The sequence below is a fragment of the Vulpes vulpes genome, chromosome 15, assembly GCF_048418805.1.
Source record: "Vulpes vulpes isolate BD-2025 chromosome 15, VulVul3, whole genome shotgun sequence".
Taxonomy (NCBI): domain Eukaryota; kingdom Metazoa; phylum Chordata; class Mammalia; order Carnivora; family Canidae; genus Vulpes; species Vulpes vulpes.
The window spans coordinates 99,027,609-99,049,037 of record NC_132794.1 but is presented as its reverse complement, the minus strand read 5'-3'; the positions used below and the strand labels follow the sequence as shown (position 1 = coordinate 99,049,037).

The window sequence follows — 21,429 nt, the reverse complement described above, 5'->3', positions numbered from 1 at the left end:
GTAAGAAAGATCGCAATATATTGACCTACAGCTACTTTCTCTACAGATTGTTTATAGACAAGATGTTTTTTTTTAAAAGAGTTTTTTATTTGAGAGAGAGAGAGCATGCATACCAGCAGGGGGAGGGACAGAGGGAGAGAGAGAAGCAGACTCCCCACTGAGCAGGGAGACTGATGTAGGACTCCATCCCAGGACCCTGGGATCAGGACCTGAGCCGAAGGCAGATGCTTAACCAACTGAGTCACTCAGGAATCCCAAAGACAAAATGTTTTAAATAAGTTACCTAAGGGGATACCTGAGTGGCTCAGGGCATGATGCCGGAGTCCCAGGATCAAGTCCCACACTGGGCTCCCTGCAGTGAGCCTGCTTCTCCCTCTGCCTAGGTCTCTACCTTCTCTGTGTGTGTGTCTCATGAATAAATAAATAAAATCTTAAAAATATAAAAAAAGTAAGCTAAGCCATCTTTCCTTAAAGTTCTATGTGACAGGATGTGCTTTTTCTTCCTGGTATGGCATACCTCATTTAGTGATCACAGAAGCCTATTAAAATGACTGATTTGATACAGCAATAAGTTACAGCTATAATCGCAAAACAGGATTTCTAGAGCCTGAGCAGACATAAACTAGTCAGAGAATTTAAAAAAAAAAAATGTGACCAAGATTTAGCACAATCATGTTTACAGATTAACTGTTTACATTTCCTTAGATGTCAGTGGTAAGTATTTTTCCAACAGGAACAAGGTCCTAAATATTCAGTAGTATTAAACATCAGAATTCAGGGGTGCCTGGGTAGCTCAGTTGGTTAAGCATCTGGCTTGGCTCAGGTCATAATCCCGGGATCCTGGGATGGAGTCCCATATTGGGCTCTCTGCTTAGTGAGGAGCCTGCTTCTCCCTCTCCCTGACACTGCCCATTTGTGTGCATGCACTCGCACCTGTGTGTTCTCTATCAAATAAATAAATAAATAAATAAATAAATAAATAAATAAATAATCGTTAAATTTTTCAGGACTCATATCTGTGTGTGTGCACGTGCGTGTGTGTACGTACAGTTTTGAAGAATGTATTTATATTATTTATATACACACAGATACATCTGCTTCCCAGAGTAAATTCTAGTTTTATATAACTGTTTGCTGTTTATCATTAAAAATAAGTACTTAAAAATAGGCTTTTATCATTGTAGGTATGGCACCATATATTATTATAATCTTTAGATATTTTACAAAACTCTCAAAGTTTGAATGAGGTGAGGTTCTAAGCTCATTTTTCCAGCTGTTCTTTCATTGTGTGTGTGTGTTGGGGGGAGGGTTTGCATGCATACTTACATATATATACATTTATATTAGGAAAATGCTTTGCAGACAACAGAATAATAAAGTTTCTAATATGCCTATGATTGCTGAACTTAAAACTAAGAGAATTCTATAAGTTTTCATATAAGAAGGGAATTCGGAAATCACCCAAGTCTCTCTCTTTTACTGCCAAGGAAAGCAAGACCCAAAGAAATCAAATAATTTATATAATATCTACAGTCCACCAGTAGTACAGATGAAAGGAAAATTATTACCTTCTGCCTCTAGTACAATTTTCACATCGATTACAAATCCACAAAGAAGTTATCTGTGTTAGATTCCAGGTATCCTTTTCAACAACTTAGCTCTTAAGCCATGTTTGGTATTAAAATCCACCTTTCTCTAATATCTAATAGCCTTCCCTGAATAACAACAAAACAAGGAAGTCATGTACTTATGAGTTAAGTTTCAACTTTTCTTGAGTTAGAAGATATGAGTATAAGCAACATGTCATGTGATTATCCCAGGGCTGTTAATTATTTTCTAAGCAAATCTGTCCTTCAAGAACTGGTTAGCAAGTAACCATATTAGAAAATTCTATTCTCATTACTGAATTCTTCTTTAGACCAGTGGTTTTTCCACTAGTAACATCCATGGGACTTGCAATTGGCATTATTCACTAGAATATACAGAAAAATATAAGCAAGTACAAAATAATTACTCTCTTCTCTGCAACACCTAAAATATGTCAAATGAACCTGAATTTTTAGAAGATAAAAAATGCAAAATACTAAAGAACTCTCTCATGTAATAAAAAGCTTTCTTATTGATGTATCTCTTGGCATGCTTTAATTACCAAAATTTTCATCAAAATGGAAATTTCTTTAAAAGAAGAAGATGCTGCCTTAAGAAAAAGTACTTGAATTACAGTTATTATTATTAAACCAATATTTATCAGAGTATTTATACTGTACTGATTACATGTAGCAAAGGAATTTATTAGCAAAAGAGCATACTGCCTTAAAGTAGAGTAGACTTCCACTGCTATACAGCAGTATAATATTATAATTATATAATTATAATGAGCATCAGTATAAAAGGCACAGCCAGTTTTTGTGGATCAAACATATTCCTCAAGGTGCATGTAAAATAAATTTTTGTATACTATATCATCTAAAATGTATCAAGAAAGTCTATTAATTAAACTATCCCTTTTTCAAAATTACAAATTCATAGTTTGAGAGGAAGTGTTTTCTTAAACAAGATAACAGTTAAACAGAGATAATCTGCAATCACTTGAATAAAAATGTACTATACCTTCACTACAGTAAATAATATTCACCATGTCAATTATTTAAAGTCTAACAATTATTTATTTCTAGACATTAAATTTCAGAGTTTCAAATTATAGTATTTCCGGGTTATTTTTAAGACCTAATGATCTCATCTCTTCCTATGTTATCAATTTAAGTGATATCAATGTTAGGAACTGCACAGCTTAAGTTCTGAAAACACTTGGTTTCTAGCATGTAATCCTTGTCTGAATCAGCCTCTATCACCTTGTAGCCTAGGTCAGGGAGTAGAAAGCTTAACCTTAATGAGCTATTTCTGACAAAGGTCAATATAGAAAATGTGAATCTATCTAGATACTAATGCAATGACTTCATTGCATAGGCTGCATTTTAGATGTGTAATTTTATCTTGGCTACACTTCCTTTATTAACCATAAATTTTATCTCCAAAACCCACCAATTACTTCATCTCTATCTCATGTAACATTTAATTCTAACAGGTGCCCATCTCTGCACTCTGACAGCTATTTTTAGTTTGTCTGTAGTTTTCAGCATTCCTCTCCCTATAAAAATATAATTAAAATATTCATTTTCTTGCATTCAATAATAAATGCATCTATTATATGTCTCCACGACAAATATGGTGGTACTCTGCATACAGTTTGAAAAAGTTAGCATCTATACATTTATCTGGTTCTATAGCTTCATAAACAGAAAAACTCTATTAAGTAAGTTTCTCTTACTTTCCAATGCATAGCTACTTTTCTAGTGTTCTATAGTTAGTCTCAATAGCTCAGAACTATATAAAAGAAATTTCTACACTCCAAAACAAAACAAAACTCTGTACTGTAACTGGACTCCTACTATCTAAAAAAGTATAAAGAATAAAATTATCTTCTTCAGGACTTTTACATAAATTAAAAATAAGGGTGTCTGTTTTCCATCTTTAGACTAAAAAGGAAAGTAGCCATCATTTTATTTGCCTAATCAGAAAACTAGATCAGTAGCTATTTCCTGGTCTCTGGAAGTGCGATTTCTCCTTCCCGACACAACTATACTTTTAAAATTTGTTGTTTAAGGTCCCCCAAATACAGTCAGGTTATTTTTATTACACCTCAAATGAAACTCATATAATTTCAATATATGGTCTTAATTTTGTTGGATTTCATTATTAATTAGAGATTCTTAAAGACCTTTTAATATACCCTTCTTATATGTGACAGAGGTCAAACCTGACTTATTATCAAGCTCAGACCATATTAAGTAGTAGCACCATATAATATATTGGGAACTTATCTATGGTTAATTATATGTCTTAAGTAATTATAAACTGCTGAGTCATTTGTGTAGTGCCATCAGATGATAATGACATCACTACTTTTAAGTGCCAAACTATGAGGTCAGTCAACTTTTTCAGACCTTTCTACTAATCAATGGTTACTGATATGATGAATGGACAACCACAAAGTTGGTGAGCTTTTTAAAAGTTAGCCATTAGTGAATGCGAAGTGGTACCACTTAGTCTGGATTTTCATTTCCCTAATGACCACTAATGTTGAACATCTTGTCATGTCTTTGGAGAAATAGGTACTCAAATATTTTGCCTGTTTTTATATTGAGTTGTCTTTTTATTGTTTAGTTGTAAGAGTACTTTCTATATTCTGGATACAGGTCTCTTACTGGATATATGCGTTACAAATATTTTCTCATTCTGTGATTTGTCTTCACTTTCTTGATGGTATCCTTTGAAGCACATATGCTTTTAATTTTGATAAAGTTCAACATATCTATTTTTTTTTTGTCGCTTGTACCTTTGGTGTCATGCAAGAAACCATTACCTAGCACAGAGTCACAAAGATTTTACTCTCATTTTCTAAGACCTCTATAGTTTTAGCTCTTAAATTCAAGTCTATGGGACAGGCCGGGTGGCTCAGCAGTTTAGCGCCGCCTTCAGCCCAGGGCGTGATCCTGGAGACTCCGGATCGAGTCCCACGCTGGGTTCCCTGCATAGAGCCTGCTTCTTCTCTCTACCTGTGTCTCTGCCTCTCTTTGTGTGTCTCTCATGAATAAATAAATAAAACCTTTATTAAAAAAATTTCAGGTCTATGATTCATTAAAGTTAAATTTTACATATGATGTGAGGTATATATTCAACTTCATTATTTTGCATGTAGATATCCAGTTATATCAGCTACCATTTGCTGAAAAGACACCAAACTGTCTTGGCATCCTTGTCAAAAAAAAAAATTGTCTTTGGTACACCACAAATGTGACTGATTACCTCTGGACTTCATTCCAGTGATCTGTAAGTCTATTCTTTGGCCAATACTTCACTATCTTGATTATGAAGCGTGGTGCTAAGTTTTGAAATTAAGAATTATGAGTCCTCCAATTTTGTTCTTTTCAAGATTGTTCTGATTATTCTGCGTACCTTGCACTTCCATGTGAACTTTAAAATCAGTTGTCAATTCCAGTTAAAAAAGGAAGCTGGGATTTTGACAGGGCTTGCACTGAATCTATAGGTCAATATAGATAGGTCAACTGCCACTTTAACAATATTAAGTAGTAGTTTTCAGTATATAAATTTTTTGCCTCCTTGGTTAAATTTACTCCTAGGTATTTTACTCTTTTGGATGCCATTATAAATGGAATTGCTGGGGAATCCCTGGGTGGCTCAGCAGTTTAGCGTCTGCCTTCGGCCCAGGGCGTGATCCTGGCTCCCTGCATGGAGCCTGCTTCTCCCTCTGCCTGTGTCTCTGCCTCTCTCTCCGTGTCTCTCATGAATAAATAAATAAAATCTTTAAAAAAATGGAATTGTTTTCATAAATTCATTTTCAGATTGGTATACAGAAACACAATTGCTTTTTGTGTCAATCCTGAACCCTACAACTTTGCTACATTTAGTTATGAGCTCTAATAGTTTTTTTTTTGTATATGTGGATTCCTAAAAATTTTCAATACATATGACTATGATGTATAAAATGGTTTAATTACTTGCTTTCCAATCTTGATGGCTTTTATTTCTTTCTCTTGCCTAACTGTCCTGGCTAGAACCTCCAGAACAATGTTGAGTAGAAGCCATAAAGGCAGACATCCTTGTCTTATTCCTGATTTTAGGGGAGGGCATTTAGTCTGTCATCATTATGTACAATGTTAATTGTGGGTTTTTCATAAATGCCCTTTACCAAGCTAAGGAAGTTACTATAAGGCATTTTCATATTGACATTTACTATAAGGTCTTTTCACACTGAGATTTATATCTAAGTAATAAACCAAGGCTAAGAAGAGTTTTTGACTAAACATCCCAAAATTACTGAACCCAATCCCAAATGTGGACTCCTGATCCAGATGCAGTCATGTATTTTAAACCTACAATAAAAATTTAGTTTCCCTAACCTTGTAACTTGTCTTTAATGCAAGCAAATATTCTTTAGGTACTATTAGTTGACTTATAAGTTTCAGTGAAAGTTCTGCCAAACCAATCTTATAATTTTTTCCCTAACAGATATACATTTTTTTCTAAAATGTACACACTATATATAAAAGTACATGTTCTTTTTAAACAAATGTCATACAAGCACCCAAAATATGCAGCTAAAACCAGTTATATTATATGCTCTTCCTTTCAAGGAATCCTAAATAATCAGGTAATATACTAAGAAGCCACTGCCAAGATTTAGTATTGTTTTGTTCTAGAATAAGGTAGATCAAAACAATCTGTCAAGATGTCCATGTCAAATGGGGATTAGATATGTAGATAGTCTAGAAAAAATATATTGTATTATCATGTACAAGCCATTGGAATAAACAACTAATACATCAAAAATTCTAACACAAAAATTTGAAATTATTTATATTTTAGTCTCCAAGTATATATAAATCTTTACCTTGTAAAAATGCTTCCCATTTTCAAGTCATAGAATGAGAAAGACATAAAGATCTTAGAAGTGGAACATGAACTCTATCAGGTAAACTATCCCTCTTTAAAAAAACTACCTGTCTTTGTCTTAATGTACTATATAATATCCTAATGAACTGAAAGAATCAATTAGTTATTAATTCTCTTCTTATAATCAAAACAAAGTGCCTCACAATAAAAACCTTTTAAGATGTTTTCAATTATCAAGTTTTTTCATATAATGCATTTATGTTTTAAGAATTCATTAAGTTTTCCATATACATCCTATGAACTTATTTTATAACAACATGTCTGTTGAACTCTCAAGTATTTTATATAATTGTCATTTTTCTCTTAAGCTATTTTAATTCAAGTACATACATCATTGTTTATGGATATACTCAATAGCACATATAATCCTTTTTTTCACTCAATAAATATTTACTGAATGACTGCTATGTGTGACGGGTAAATAAAATCCCTGCCTTCCTGAAACTTATATTCTAGGAAAGAAGTCCAATAACTCAAACATAAATAATTCAGACAGAGATAAGTGTTAAGGTGACAGAAAAGGCAATAGGATAGAGAGTGAATGGGGAGCAATTAGTGTTCTCTAGGTAGATGACCGGACAACTAATGATGCGAGCTAGCAGAGCAAGAGTTTTCCAAGCAGAAGGAAGAAGTGCAAAAGCCTTAAGATGCAAATTAACATGGTGTGTCTGAGGAAAAGCAAGCAAGCAGTGTCAGTCAGCTGGATCATAGGAGACAAGTGGCAGATTTGTAGGCCATAGATTTTACCTAATTGGGAAGCTGTGGAGGACTATAAGTAGAAATGACATGATCTGGTATGTCCTTTAAGAGGATCACTCTTGCTGCTGTGTGAAGAATGAAATGGAAGGAAAACTAAATGGTAGCAGTTAACTGAAAATAATATTATTTTTTATGGTGTTTTTTAGTCTTCTCTCTTCCTTTCTGTTCCCAAGTCCATCATCTGAGTGCTGATTCCTATATTCTACTACTACATGAGCTACTTCAAAAGCATCTACATCAGTCTCACCTAGACCATACTTTTTTTTTTTAATAAATACTTTGATGATCTCTACTACCAACAAAAGAAAATCCAAATGCCTTAACATTTAACAACATTGCACAATTTAATTCCAAAACATCTTTCTGGCCTCATTTCCCACTGTTATTTGATAGACTCTGCTCTTCCACTCAATATGGTCTACTCACTCTTTCCTGAACACAGCTTATGATGTCACCTTCTATGGCTCTAATTACACTGACCTCTTCCCTTATTTTTTCCGTAGATTCAAATTCTATCTCTTATTCATGTCTCAGCATACATTCATTCTCCTTCACTATTCAGAGCAGTGGCTTTTTGATTATGACCACAGTATTTTATATCATAACCCAGTATATACAAGTTTCATAATTCTACATTTAACTTTACTTCAAGCAATGTACTTTCATATTTTCTAGTCTTTTCTTTTTTAAAATGACTCACTAAAATGACTGCATACACTATTAGTAGGTTTCAACTTTCAAGAGGAAAAAAACACTTTTAGTACATCTTCTAGACATTCACTGATAACTAAACTAGATCCTGGTACTAAAAGATGAAACCCATTAATTACCAAACTATAACGACCTTAACTTTAAGGATAGGATAGAGTCAGTATCTTATACATCATTTTATTTACCACAATACCAAACACAATATTTATTAATCATTACTGAAGAGAAAGACTGATATTAAATACAGCTATCATATTTATGACCAGATAGAATCATGGTTAGGACTATTTTTGTGTTCTCATTATCTTGTTTCAAGTTGTTATGATGGTCAAAATGGCTAGTTTTCAATAACACACTGGCCTACAGTTTTGCCTTCCTACCTTATAGGATTACATAATAGTCTTGCATAGTGGGGGAATATAGTAAGTACTACATAAAGGTCATTTTTACCTTTCCCTCAGAAATATGAGAAAGTGTCTATATGGAGGACACCTATTACCATTCATTGGAACTGCTTCTCTTTTATCCCAAATACTTAGGCACTTCTTCTCTGCCAGTATCCTCATTTGGCCCTTCTAGCTTTGCCAAAATTGCAATAAGGGTAAGCCTTTTGTTTCAAAGGAATGACAGCTATTAGGGTTGAATGGCCTCTCCTGCTGTCAGCACTAAGGTTCTTGATCATTAAAGTCCTGTTAAAGTTGTTGACTCTTTCAAAAACATCATCAGTAATTTCACTTAAGAAAATGAAAAAGCAATGAAGTGATCCAAAATCTACACTGCATGGTTTTTTTCTCTGGTAAGGATACAACTGATAAACCAGTGGATAACATGAAATTTTTAATTCTTAAATCTCAAAGACTCATTAATTTTACCATGAGATGATACATATAGATTCCTAAGGAATGCAGAACATCTAAAGGTACTCTGCTCCCCTTTTACTTCCACCTCAAGAGCCAGTTACAAGCTATGATGGGTCTAGTGGGACAAGGTGAATATACAAGTAACAAATGCTCTGAACCATCCAGACTAGGCTCAGTGTAACCATCAACGTTTTAGGCAAAAATAAGCCCCCAGGACTTATCTAAGAAAACTGGAGTTCCTTTATTAGTCCTGAAAATACCCCAAGCTCCCTAATGGTCTATCTGCATAGTGAAGTAACTGTAAGCCAGAACAAACTACATTGGGCCTGCTAGACTCCTGCATCTGGTAATATAAACCTCAACATTTGCTGGCTACTGTCTCCTCGAGGACAGATCAAGAGCTTCAACAATCGTCAGGCTTTAAGATAGCCTTAATCTGGAATTTCTGTTATTCACTAACAATTTAAAATCATCTACATTAACTCTCATTGCTTTGCCCCAGTAAAATGCACTAACTCAGAACAGTTTTATATACAAGATTTTAAACCAAGTTAAAAAAAAAAAAAAACTCCTGACATAAATGTATCATATGTAAAGTGGCAAGATCTCAAGAATATGAATTACTTCAGGAATATCTTCTAAGAATAAAGACAAAATCAAATTACCCTTTTGACAGTGAATTACTTTCCTCATGTAAATTCACACTCAAAAGCAAATGAAAAGCAAAGCCAAAATTCTATTTATTTTAAAGGATGGCAAAGCTAGGTTAAGTTTTTTTCTTTAATACAGCAAATAAAAATGGTGCCTTGGGCAGGTGGGGAGGGAAGAACCATTAAATAGGACAGGTGTGGCTTAAAAATGTTATAACAATATAGATTTAAATTTTAAAAATATTCCTGTGCTGCCTTCTTGCAATTTGGCTAAAATACCTCCTTCCCTTTAACTCATGTTGTGTTTACCATTATTTTTGGTTTTTTGCTAGATCACAAGCCTCTAACTTTTCAGAAGTGGACTGCAGGTTATTAAATTGGACTCTTTCTTTGGCACTCATCCTCTGACACATTCCTCTAAATCTGAGATTTATTTATATTGATAACTACCCCTTTTAAAAACAAATGCATCTTAGAAAGGTTAATTCTATATTACCTTTCAGTTAAGCCTCAAGGAAGAGAGGAAGGGAGAAGGAAAAGGAGGAAGGAAGAAGACAGAAGATGAAGGAATCATGTCAAGAGGAGTAGGGTAGGAAATCAGCCAGAGCCTTAGACCTAAGTAAATAAAATGGGAACAAAACATCTTCACTGGAGACACTGGAGTTCACATAATGTCCAGGCAATCAAAAGCCACACATGCTATAACAGTCCCACAGACAGATACTACGTTAAACGACTTCAAGACATATCAAAGTAATAATATGAGTGATAAAGTTATCAATAAGTCAGAATTGATTTGCGGAATGCATTAAACAACATGTACTCAAAGATTTAAAAAGCTCCAACCCCAATAGTTTACTGAAGAATTTCTTCAGGGCAGCCCAGGTGGCTCAGCGGTTTAGTGCCGCCTTCAGCCCAGGGTGTGATCCTGGAGACCTGGGATGGGGTCCCGCGTTGGGTTCCCTGCATGGAGCCTGCTTCTCCCTCTGCCTGTGTTGTGTCTCTGACTCTCTCTCTCTCTCTCTCTCTCTCTTTGTCCCTCATTAATAAATAAATATTTAAAAAAAAAATAGTCTCTTCAGTGTTAAAGGCTTCTGGTAGGTTTCCAATTAGGGTCTCACAAAGACTCCCAAAGACTACATTCAGGTGAGTGAAAGAATTATGAAAGCCACATGTTTCTCAGTATTTAAAATGTGGGACCCCAAATACACTCTATGGTCTAATTTAAAGCACAATATAAGGTTTTAATTTTAGAATTCTCAGAGCTGTCATTTCTTGGTGTTTTTGCCATTTTTAAACTAGCCAGATACTTCCTTTAATATACCAGAAGTTCAAGCAAAGTCTTTAAAATGAAAGATTTGCCAAACTGCTTTGCCACAAAGCAGTTTTTCACTAGACCACTGAACTTTGCTACAGTTTTAATATTGGCTTCACTCAATATTAAAGCCATCATCTACTACAAATGCATCAAATGCTAGGTACTAAGGTTACAAAACTGAACAAAACAGAATCCCTGCCTTTGAGGCAGTCATAGTCATTCAGCAGAAAGAGACATATGAACAGATAATTATACTACTTAAGTTTTATAATAAGAGATATGAACAGAAAATTGTGCAAACAAGGTGGTAAAAGCCACCAAGTCAGCCTGGAGGACTATGCTAAGCCTGTTCAAGATGATTTGACATTTAAATTCATCTACAATGAGGTAGTTTAGGTTTAGTCAATTTGTAAAGACCCTTCTATTTAAAAAAAGGTAGGACACACACACAAAAAAAGATAAGACAAAAAGTTGAGAAGGTCATAGAAATCTTGTCAAAAATGATGCAGATTATTCCAGTTTGTTGTTTATTAATCTAATCTCTTTATCAAAAAGAGAATATTTTACTCATACAAATCCTCATCTTGTCTCCCAAACTTGTCCTCTTCCTGCATTCCTTTTCTTGGTAAATGGTAATACTATCTAAAACTTAACCTTCCACAGTCAACTAACTACCAATTCCTACTGATTCTACTCCCTAATAGTTTCTTTATTCTGTATACTTCTATCTGCAATGGCTACCATCATCCCTTATGTTGGAAGCTTCCAATAGCTTCCAAAAGAGTTTCCTTGTCTCTGAGATACCTTCTCCCAATCAACTAATTCTTCACACTATGGCCAGAATGATTTTCCAAAGCACAAATCTGATCACATGACAACCCATCTTAAAACCATTCCACTGCTTCCTATTGCTCTTAGAAGCCCAAACTCTTAAGCATAGTTGTCAATATCTGGCCTGGCTTGCCTCGTGCTGCAATCTTTTGTACAGCACTCATTTTGAAACTTTTGCAGTTTCCTTAATACACACTACTCACTTATTCACTGTCTTCTGGAGAGCCTTCCAAGACTCCCTCAAAAGAAAATCAGATGACTCTCCAAAGTGATCTTTCAGCACCTTCTGCTTCTCTGTTAGCATATTTACCACACTACACAGTATTTTAATTACCTGTCTGTCTCCCCCAGGAAACTAAGTTCCTTAAGGGCAAAAACTATCTCACACATTCTTGCATTTCCTATCTAAAGCATTATGCCTGCCTGGCACACACTTCACGCTTGATAAAGATTTGTTGAGTGCATGAATAAATGAACAAATGAATGAACAAACTGCAGAGAGAAATTCAATGACCTACAATTTGTGTTAATATTAGCTACAATATAGAAACGCTTATTCTGTCTACCTATAGCTTGACCATATGTAAGTTATGAGGCTATCACAACCTGTTTTCAGAAACATAAAGAAAGGCAGCTATACCACAAACTCAAAAATCAAATGAGCTTAAAAATTTATTGATGTCCTCCAGTTTAGACAGTATAACCTTACTACTGAAAAAGTCATTTTTTGGATTGAATATATATCAGAATTATCCTATACATTTAAAAAATAAAATTATAACTACCTTTGTACTATTACATTATTTTCACAGGAAAAACATTAAGTTTGCAAAGCTGCACTCATCACTGACTCACCGATTCTTTTCCAGCTCATTGTGTGTAGACCTAAAGAAAAACAAAAAAGACCATTAGATATTTGTTGCTAAGGCTATGGAAAGGGAGATTAGTTATATCACACCCAGTGAATTTCTTTAACAGTGCAATATATAATCAGACTTCTATAATCTCACTCATCAAGAAGAAATAGTCCACATTCATTAGAACTATTCATTCAGATATGGTGTATCCAGTTAACTAATTATTCTGACACTGGTGTTTCACTGTTTTTTTAACAAAATTAATACGAGCACATATTCTCTTGCCTACTTCTAGTATCCTACATTTTATTGATCTGTAGATTTTTAATTCAAACATCATCTCATTTTTGTTTAAAAAGAAAAACGTACTTCCTATGTCCTCTTCTCTCTCCACTTAGTAACTCCTAAGCATAAGGAGAAAAAAAAAGTTTTGGCTAGCACACAAGCTGAAACAGGCTTGCCTTACTGCTAAGTGATACAAATTCAAGCCTTCTTGCTCTTTGTGTAAAATATAAACAAACAAAAAAATTATACAAAGAAGAAAATAATATAAGAATATATATTAATAAAATCAAGAAAGACTGTTTTAAAAGACTGGGAAGATATACCTAAAAATGCTAACATATTTTCTTTTTGTGACTTTTTTCTGTTTTGTTCATCAGTATTTGTTATAAGAATACTTATCTACTGAACATAAAGTCTGCTAAACAGTATGCTAAGCAGTTAACACATATTATTTCATTTTATCCCCCAAACAACTCTTGGGTTTTTTTTTTTTTTTTTTTTTTAGGATTTTATTTATTCATTTGAGAGACAGAGAGAAAGAGAGAGCATGAGCAAGGGCAGAGGGAGAAGCAGACTCCCCGCTGAGCAGGGAGCCTGACGTGGGGCTCAATCCCAGGACCCTGGTGTGGCACTGCATCCCAGGACCCCAGGATCATGACCCTAGCCAAAGGCAGATGCTTAACAGACTGAGCCACCCAGGAGCTCCCAAAACTCCAATTCTCAACTACCTTGGTGGAGAGAAGTTAAGGACACACAGGCTCTTAAGGCTAGACTGCTAGGTTCAAATAGTGTATTGCCTAGTTCAAAAGTGCCTTCATTTCTCTGTGCTGTTTCCTCATCTATGAAAGAGGACAAGTGACAATACGTGCCTCATGTGATTGTTATGAGGAATAAATAAATTTACTCTGAACAGCAAGATATAACAAACTCTAAAGTTAGCTATTATTAGAATTATGTTAGTTTGGTCCTCTTAAATGAACATGTATTACTTTTATAATAATTTAGCATTTACAGTAACAGGAATTTTATAAAAGAGAATTTAAGTTCCTGTCTCCAGAACTAAAACTTCAATTATTTAATATATTCTGGTTAATGTCAAATGTTTTCAGAATATCACATTACTGATTACTTTAATCTGATTTACTATTCCAATTACATTTCTAAACTTCAATAATAGAAGTATTTTTGTCAGTCTCATAATTTGTAGAAATTTTACCGTCTTAGTTCAAAACCCAAAAGGTTTGCATTACTGTATCCTGTCCACTTTTTCCTTTCTTAACGGTTTCATAAGGTCCAAGTGACACAGGATGAAAAAGACTGATATTCATTTTCAAGAGATTATCTGATTAATAAAAAGGATTTCTCCCTCAAAAGAGGCAAAAAAAATCTTAAGATGCTTCAAGAGCTCAGCCAAATTAAGAGCAAGGATATGTACAATTCAGATGGAAGAACTCATAAAAACAGAACTTTTAGTTTAACAGAGACTCAAGAGTTCAAAACCCTATAAATAAATTATAACTAAATTTCTATCACTATATAAGTATTTATAAAAAGTTTTAAGTTCTTTTTTATTTGTCAAAGTAAATCAGTAAGTCAAAAGAGGAAAAATACAAATCTTAAAGAGATTTAAAACAAAAAATGCTCAAAATTTGAAGGGGTTATCAATAATGGAATTTCCCACTCCCTCATAGTAAGTTTTGGTTTAATTGCTTTTATCTGAGAAAAAAACTTAAAACAAATAAAGCAAAAACAATGGAATACTAAAGTAAGTAATAAATGGAAACAATCTATTTAGAGAGAAGTAGGACTATTTACCATAAACTTAACCTGTTTTATTTTTTTTAACCTGTTTTAAACAGTTTGGAAATCCCACATATGGCTATAAATGCAAAGGAATATATATATCTAAAGATAACCAATTGTTGAATTCCAATATTGTATTAAGCCTATTATCAAAGCTAGCACCAAAAGAACATAATCTGACCCACTGCTGTGAACAAAATTAAAACAGCAGGTTCTTCCCACCTCTCTCAGACTTTTACTTATCTTCTTTCTAAAAAAATATATAAAATAACCAAGAATATGAACTTTTTCACCAAAGAAATGCATGCCCTATCTAGTTATACCACCAATAACACTTAACATTTCCAAATACTAAGAAGCAAAACTGATCATGTATGTACTCATGTTTACCATATTGCCATGTTCTTCCAATTTTTAAAAAATGTATCAGTAGTACTTACATTTAGATGGCTTTTTTGCCTATAATCTCAAGTCAACAAATACTTTGATTCTTGTGGTGGTTTTAAGTAGGCAGAATTTACTTCCCAATCTGGCTAGCAGGGTAAACTTTAGAAAAAGGTAGCATTTGGTATGGATCTTAAATGATGACTATTTGCTACTAGTAGAAGCTGGACCTGGTAGGGAAAGGGCATAACCAAGTGGAAAGGAGCACAACTAAAGAAGCAGAAGCAGAGGTGTCCCACAACTATATGGTCAACTACTTTTTGACAAAGCAGGAAAGAATATTCAATGGAAAAAAAGACCTTACAACAAATAGTGTTGGGAAAACTCGACAGGAACAGGCAAAAGAACTTTCTTAGACCATGCACAAAAATAAATTCAAAATGGATGAAAGACCTAAGTGTGAGATGGGAAACCATCAAAATCCTAGAACACAAACAGAACCTCTTTGGCATCAGCCTTAACAACTTCTTACAAGGGAATGGAAAGGAAACAAAAGAGAAGGGAAGCAAGGGAAACAAAAACAAAAATAAACTATTGGGACTTCATCAAAATAAAAAGCTTCTGCACAGCAAAGGAAATAATCTGCAAAACTAAAGGTGAACTTTGGAATAGGAGAAGATATTTGCAAATGACATATCTGATAGTGGGTTAGTATCCAAAATATATAAAGAACATATAAAACTCAATACCAAAAATACAAATAATCCAGTTAAAAAACAGGCAGAAGACATGAACAAACATTTTTCCAAAGAAGACATACAGATAGCTAACAGACACATGAAAAGATGCTCAACATCACTCATCATTAGGGAAATACAAATCAAAACTATAATGGGATATATCACCTCACACCACTCAGAATAGCTAAAATTAACAGCGCATGAAACAACAGACCTTGGCAAGGATACAGAGAAAAGGGAATTCTCTTGCACTGTTGGTGGGAATGCAAACTGGTACAGCCACTCTGGAAAGCAATATGGATGTTCCTCAAAAAGTTAAAAATAGAACTATCCTATGATCCAGCAATTGGGACTACTGGTTATTTACCCAAAGAATACAAAAATACTGATCCAAAGGGGTACATGCACCCTGATGTTTATAGTAGCATTACCAACAATAGCGGAATTGTGGAAAGATCCCAAATGTCCATCAACTGATGAATGGATAAAGAAGTTATGTATGTACATATATACGTGTGTGTGGAATATGGAATATTACTCAGAAAAAAAAAGACTGAAATCTTGCCGTTTGCAAAGACGTGAATGGACCTAGAGAATGTTATGCTAAGAGAAATAAGTCAGTCAGAGAAAAACAAATACCACATAATTACACTCTAATGTGGAATTTAAGAAAACAGATGAATATGGAGCAGGGGGAGAGAGAGGGGCAAATCATAAAACAGAATCTAACTACAGAGAAGAAACTAAGAATTGCTGGAAGGGAGGTGGGAGGTATGATGGGTTAAAGGGGTGACAGCTATTAAGAAGTGCACTTGTGATGAGTATTGGGTGTTACACGTAAGTGATGAATTGCTCAATTCTATACCTGAAACTCGTACTACACTGTATGTTAACTAACTGAAATATAAATAAAAACTTGGAAGAAAAAGAAAATAAGCAAGCAGAGCTGTGAAATCCAAAGCAAAACCAGAGAACAACAATGTATAGGTCAAAAAGATCTGTGGTGTTAGAATAAAAATGTCCTGAGTCTATTAATTCTATCACTCACATTAGCTGTGTGACTTTAAACAAATTATTTAACCTCTCTGATGGACAGTTTCCCCATTTGTAAAACTAGAATAACACGTGGCTTGGCTAGGTTAGTGTGAGACTTAGAAAAATATGTAAAAGCATCTAACACATAATAAACATTTAGTATATGTTAGCCATTGCAACTACTCTTACTATTTTTAATGAAACTAAAAATATACTACCTATACCTAGTATACTTAATACTATGTGGGGCAATAAACTAATAGATTCTCAGTAACATTTGAAATTAGCCTGGAAATAAACCAACAATCATAATCATGAAAAAAGAAACTGAAAGAAAAGATAAGTATTTTGGTCATTTAGTCAGCTGTGAAGACAGTACAAGGTTTAGGTAGGGTATGATAGAAAGATGACTAATTGTATGTACACAAAGAAAATAATGATCCAAATGGTGCCGGCAATAAATGAATATTACATACTAGCACACCTGGAAACCACCTCTTTGCTTTTCTAAGCCTATGTGTCCAACCAAACCTTTCCAATAATATGCCATTGAAATATTCAATTATGATAAGTTCTCTGTAAGGTTGAGGTGTTCTTTTTAAGAGTTTATTTATTTGACAGAAAAAGAGCACAGCAGCACACTGGCAGGCAGGACAAGAGGGAGAGGGAGAAACAGGCTCCCCGCCAAGCAGGGAACCCAACATGGGGCTCAATCCCAGGACTCCAGGATCATGACCTAAGTGGAAGGTAGATGCCCAACCAATTGAGCCACCCAAGTGCACCAGGTTGAGATGTTCTAATGATCCAGTGGGTTAGCCCACTTTTCTTCAAATAAAATGCATCTCTGAAAGCAAACACTAATCAACTGTATGCCTTTCAGACACCCTTATTCTGAATGCTTAATAACTCCCAAGGACAGAGAAAAGACATTTCTATCATTTTTTATCACTGAATCACAGGTACTCTTGTTCACAAATAATATCCCTTTAAGAGAGACATACTAATGAATTCACTATTAGAATGGGAATCATCTCAACCAGATCTGTGACTTTTCACTGACCAGTGCACAGCTCTAATACATAAACTTTTAATTCTTTAGGGTGTAGTTTGGTGGCAGTCAATGAAGTGAAGCGTAGAATTAAAACTGAACAAAATAGTACAGTCTGGCTCAAGAGTAGTGCCATCGTGGAAGAAAAATAAAAGCCCCCATTCCTAGAATTAATATTATCTTCCAGCAAAAAAAAAGACCTATCTTTGTTGAATGAGCAAACCTCAAATTTGTTAACATTTTTGTTTCACTTGCTTTGTAAAATGGATGTTGCCCTCCACACAATGAAAGAAATACATTCTCTGAATCTAAACAAGTATCTTCTAATTGTATCCTAAAGCTTATATTTCCTTTATAAATACTCAAAGGGCAAGAAAAACAGAAAATCTTAGCTACATTAGAGCAGGGATCCCTGAAGTGTATGCCTGAAGGGGGCTGACAAGAGTACAGAATTTTTGCTGTTAATGGTATTATATAGTGTTCAATAAAATTTGAAAAACACTATAATAGAAGAAAACTATGCTAATAAAGTAATTCTTTTTAATTTTTAAATTAAATTTTATTGAAGTAAAATTAACATACAGTATTATATTAGTTTCAGATATACAACATGATTCAGCAACTCTATACATTACTCAGTACTCACCCAATAAATGTAGTCACCAAACAATATTATTACAATTTTATTGACTATATTCCCTATGTCATACTTTTCATCTTCATGACTTATTTTTTTAAAGACTGATTGACTGATTGATTGATTGATTGATTGACTGATTTGGGAGAGACAGAGAGAGTATGCATGCACGCACACAAGTCGGGGAAGGGGCAGAGGGAGAGAGAGAGAGAGAAGCAGACTCCCCACTGGGCAGGGAGCCTGAAGCTTGGCTCAATCCTAGGACCCCAAGACCATGACCTGAGCCGAAGGCAAAAGCTTAATCAACTGAGCCAGTCAGATACTCCTCATCTTCATGACCTATTAAATTAATTCTTTCAAAAAGGAAATTTTGAATATTTGTTTTTATCAAAGATACACATTTTAAAAAACCATTAAAAACACAGTAAACCTTGATTATTGCAGGCTTTCAGGAAAACTGCCTTATAAGAAATGTATTGTTTCTTCCTTAACAATGACAAAAACATAACCACCATACTAACTAAGGCCACAAAAAAGCAAGTGTCTAAAAAGGATGCATAACAATAACTACAATCAATAAAATCTCCCTTAAAACTTACATAGCAAAGCTGAATATATGCAATCCTCATGACTCAGCATCTCTACTCACAGGCATATACCTAACTAATATCTGTTCATCAAAGGACATACAAAAAAATGCTCATTCTTTTCATACTAGCCAAAAACTGGAAACAAATATCCATCAATAATAGAATGAGAACAAATTGTGAAATATTCATACAATGTAATACAATGGAAAATACAACTAAAAATGAACTATTATGCAATAATATGTATGAATCTTCATAATTTTGACATAATGTTGAATGAAAAAAGGGCAGATATACAAAAATACATACTGCTTAACTCCATCCACACAAAATTCAAAATAGGCAAAACTAATTTAACAGCATCAAAAGCTGAAATAGTGGTTACCTCAGGGGGGCGGGGGGTGTGACTGGAAAGAGTCAAAGGAAGGGTTCTTTTTTTTTTTTTTTTTTTTATGATAGTCACAGAGAGAGAGGGGGGGGGGGGGCAGAGACAAAGGCAGAGGGAGAAGCAGGCTCCATGCACCGGGAGCCCAATGTGGGATTCGATCCCGGGTCTCCAGGATCGCGCCCTGGGCCAAAGGCAGGCGCCAAACCGCTGCGCCACCCAGGGATCCCAAAGGAAGGGTTCCTAAGAAGAGTCTATAATATAGTATTTCTTCACCTTTGTGAAAATTCATTTTATATTTTCGTATTTTTGTGTACATTTTTCAATAAACGGAAAAAATTTTAAATTACATATGAACCAAATTAAGTAAAAAACAATTATTTCAAATACAGCAAACACGCTAATTTAAGCCTCTGATAAATCTTTTGGCTCACTACATAAACATGCCTAAGTTATACATTTTGTAAAGCATAATTTTCAAAAGTTTATAATTACTAAAATTATACAAAGTAAGTTGTCTAAGCACAATGGAATTAAATTAGAAATCAAGAACAATAAGATAACTAGAAAAATAATAATATTTGGAAGATAAGCCACAAATCAAAAACAAAATGCAGAGAAATTAGAAAATATGCTGAATGATAATAAAAACACAACATCTCAAAATTTGTTGGATGTAGCTAAAACAATATTCATACAATAATGTTTAAATTCTTCTATAAGAAAAAAAAGAAAGATTCAAAATCAATGGTCTTTCACCTTAAGAAGCTCCAAAAAAAAAAAAAAAAAGCAAATTAAACCCAAAGAAATAGAGGAAGTAAATAAGAAGTCACAGGTTAAAGAACAAATCACAAAGAAATCAGAAAATATCTTCAGAGGGATTATAAAGAAAATGCAACATATCAAAATTTGTTCAATACAGCTAACGCAGTGCCTCAAGAGAAATGTTTAGCTTTAAATCCTTACGTTGGGGATGGAGTCCAAAATTAATGACTTGAGATTCCACATTTAGAAGCTAGAAAAAGAAGCAAACTAAACTGAAAGAAGCTGAGCAATGGTTCTCAACTGTGGGCTATTTTGTTCACCAGCACATATCTGGCAATGTCTGGAGTCATTTTCTGTTATTACAACTGGAGGATCTATTGGCATTTTGTGAGGAGTGGTCAAGGATGCTGCTAAACATCCTATGATGCTCAAAACAGAATTATCTGCCCCAAATTGTCAATACTGCTGAAACTGAGAAACTCTGAGGTAGAAGAAAGAAATAATAAAGCCAAGAACAGGAAAGAACAAAATAAGAAACAGGAAATAATAGAAGTATCAATAAAACCAAAAGCTGACTTTAAAAAGTCAGTAAAATTTATAAGCTTCTAAGACTGATTACGAAAAAAAGAAGAAAAAAATTACTAATACAAAAAAAAATAGTATCAGGATGAAAGAGTGCCCATCACTACAGATCCTAACATATTACAGGGGATAAGAGAATATTATAAACAACTTTATGCCAATAAATTCAAAGAACTTAGAAGAAATGGACAAATTTCCTGAAAGATACAAATTATCAAAACTGACTCAAGAAGAATTAGAAAACCCTGAATACTCTTCCATCTATTAAAGAAATTGAATTCATAATCACAAACCTTCCCCCAAAAACTCCAGACCCAGAACTTTTCATTGTCAAATGTTACTAAGCATTTAAGGCATAAATAATATCAATCTCACATAAAAGCTTTAAAAAAATGAAGAGAGAACATTTCCCAACTCTTTCTGAGGCCAGTATTATCCTGCTAGTGAAACCAGACAAAGAAATTACATTGGAAAAACAAAACAAAACAAAAACCAGATTACTATCCTTCATGAACCCAGACACAAAAATTACTTTTTTTAAGATTTTATTTATTTGAAAAAAAGAGTACACATGCGCATGAGCAAGGGGAGGGGTAGAGGGAGAAACAGACTCCCCACAGAGCAGGGTGCCTGATGCAGGGCAGGATTCCAAGAC

General features: G+C 34.1%; 1 protein-coding gene across 10 annotated transcripts in view; it reads right to left on the bottom strand.

The window, feature by feature from the left end:
* MXI1 (MAX interactor 1, dimerization protein) overlaps window positions 1–21,429 on the bottom strand; it is a 79,869-nt gene that overhangs the window by 25,432 nt on the left and 33,008 nt on the right. For all 10 annotated transcript variants that reach the window (XM_025993434.2, XM_072739991.1, XM_072739996.1 and 7 more), the window contains one exon: window positions 12,519–12,548. In XM_025993434.2, coding sequence (XP_025849219.2) covers window positions 12,519–12,548 — 30 coding nt within the window. The remainder of the gene's footprint in view (window positions 1–12,518; window positions 12,549–21,429) is intronic.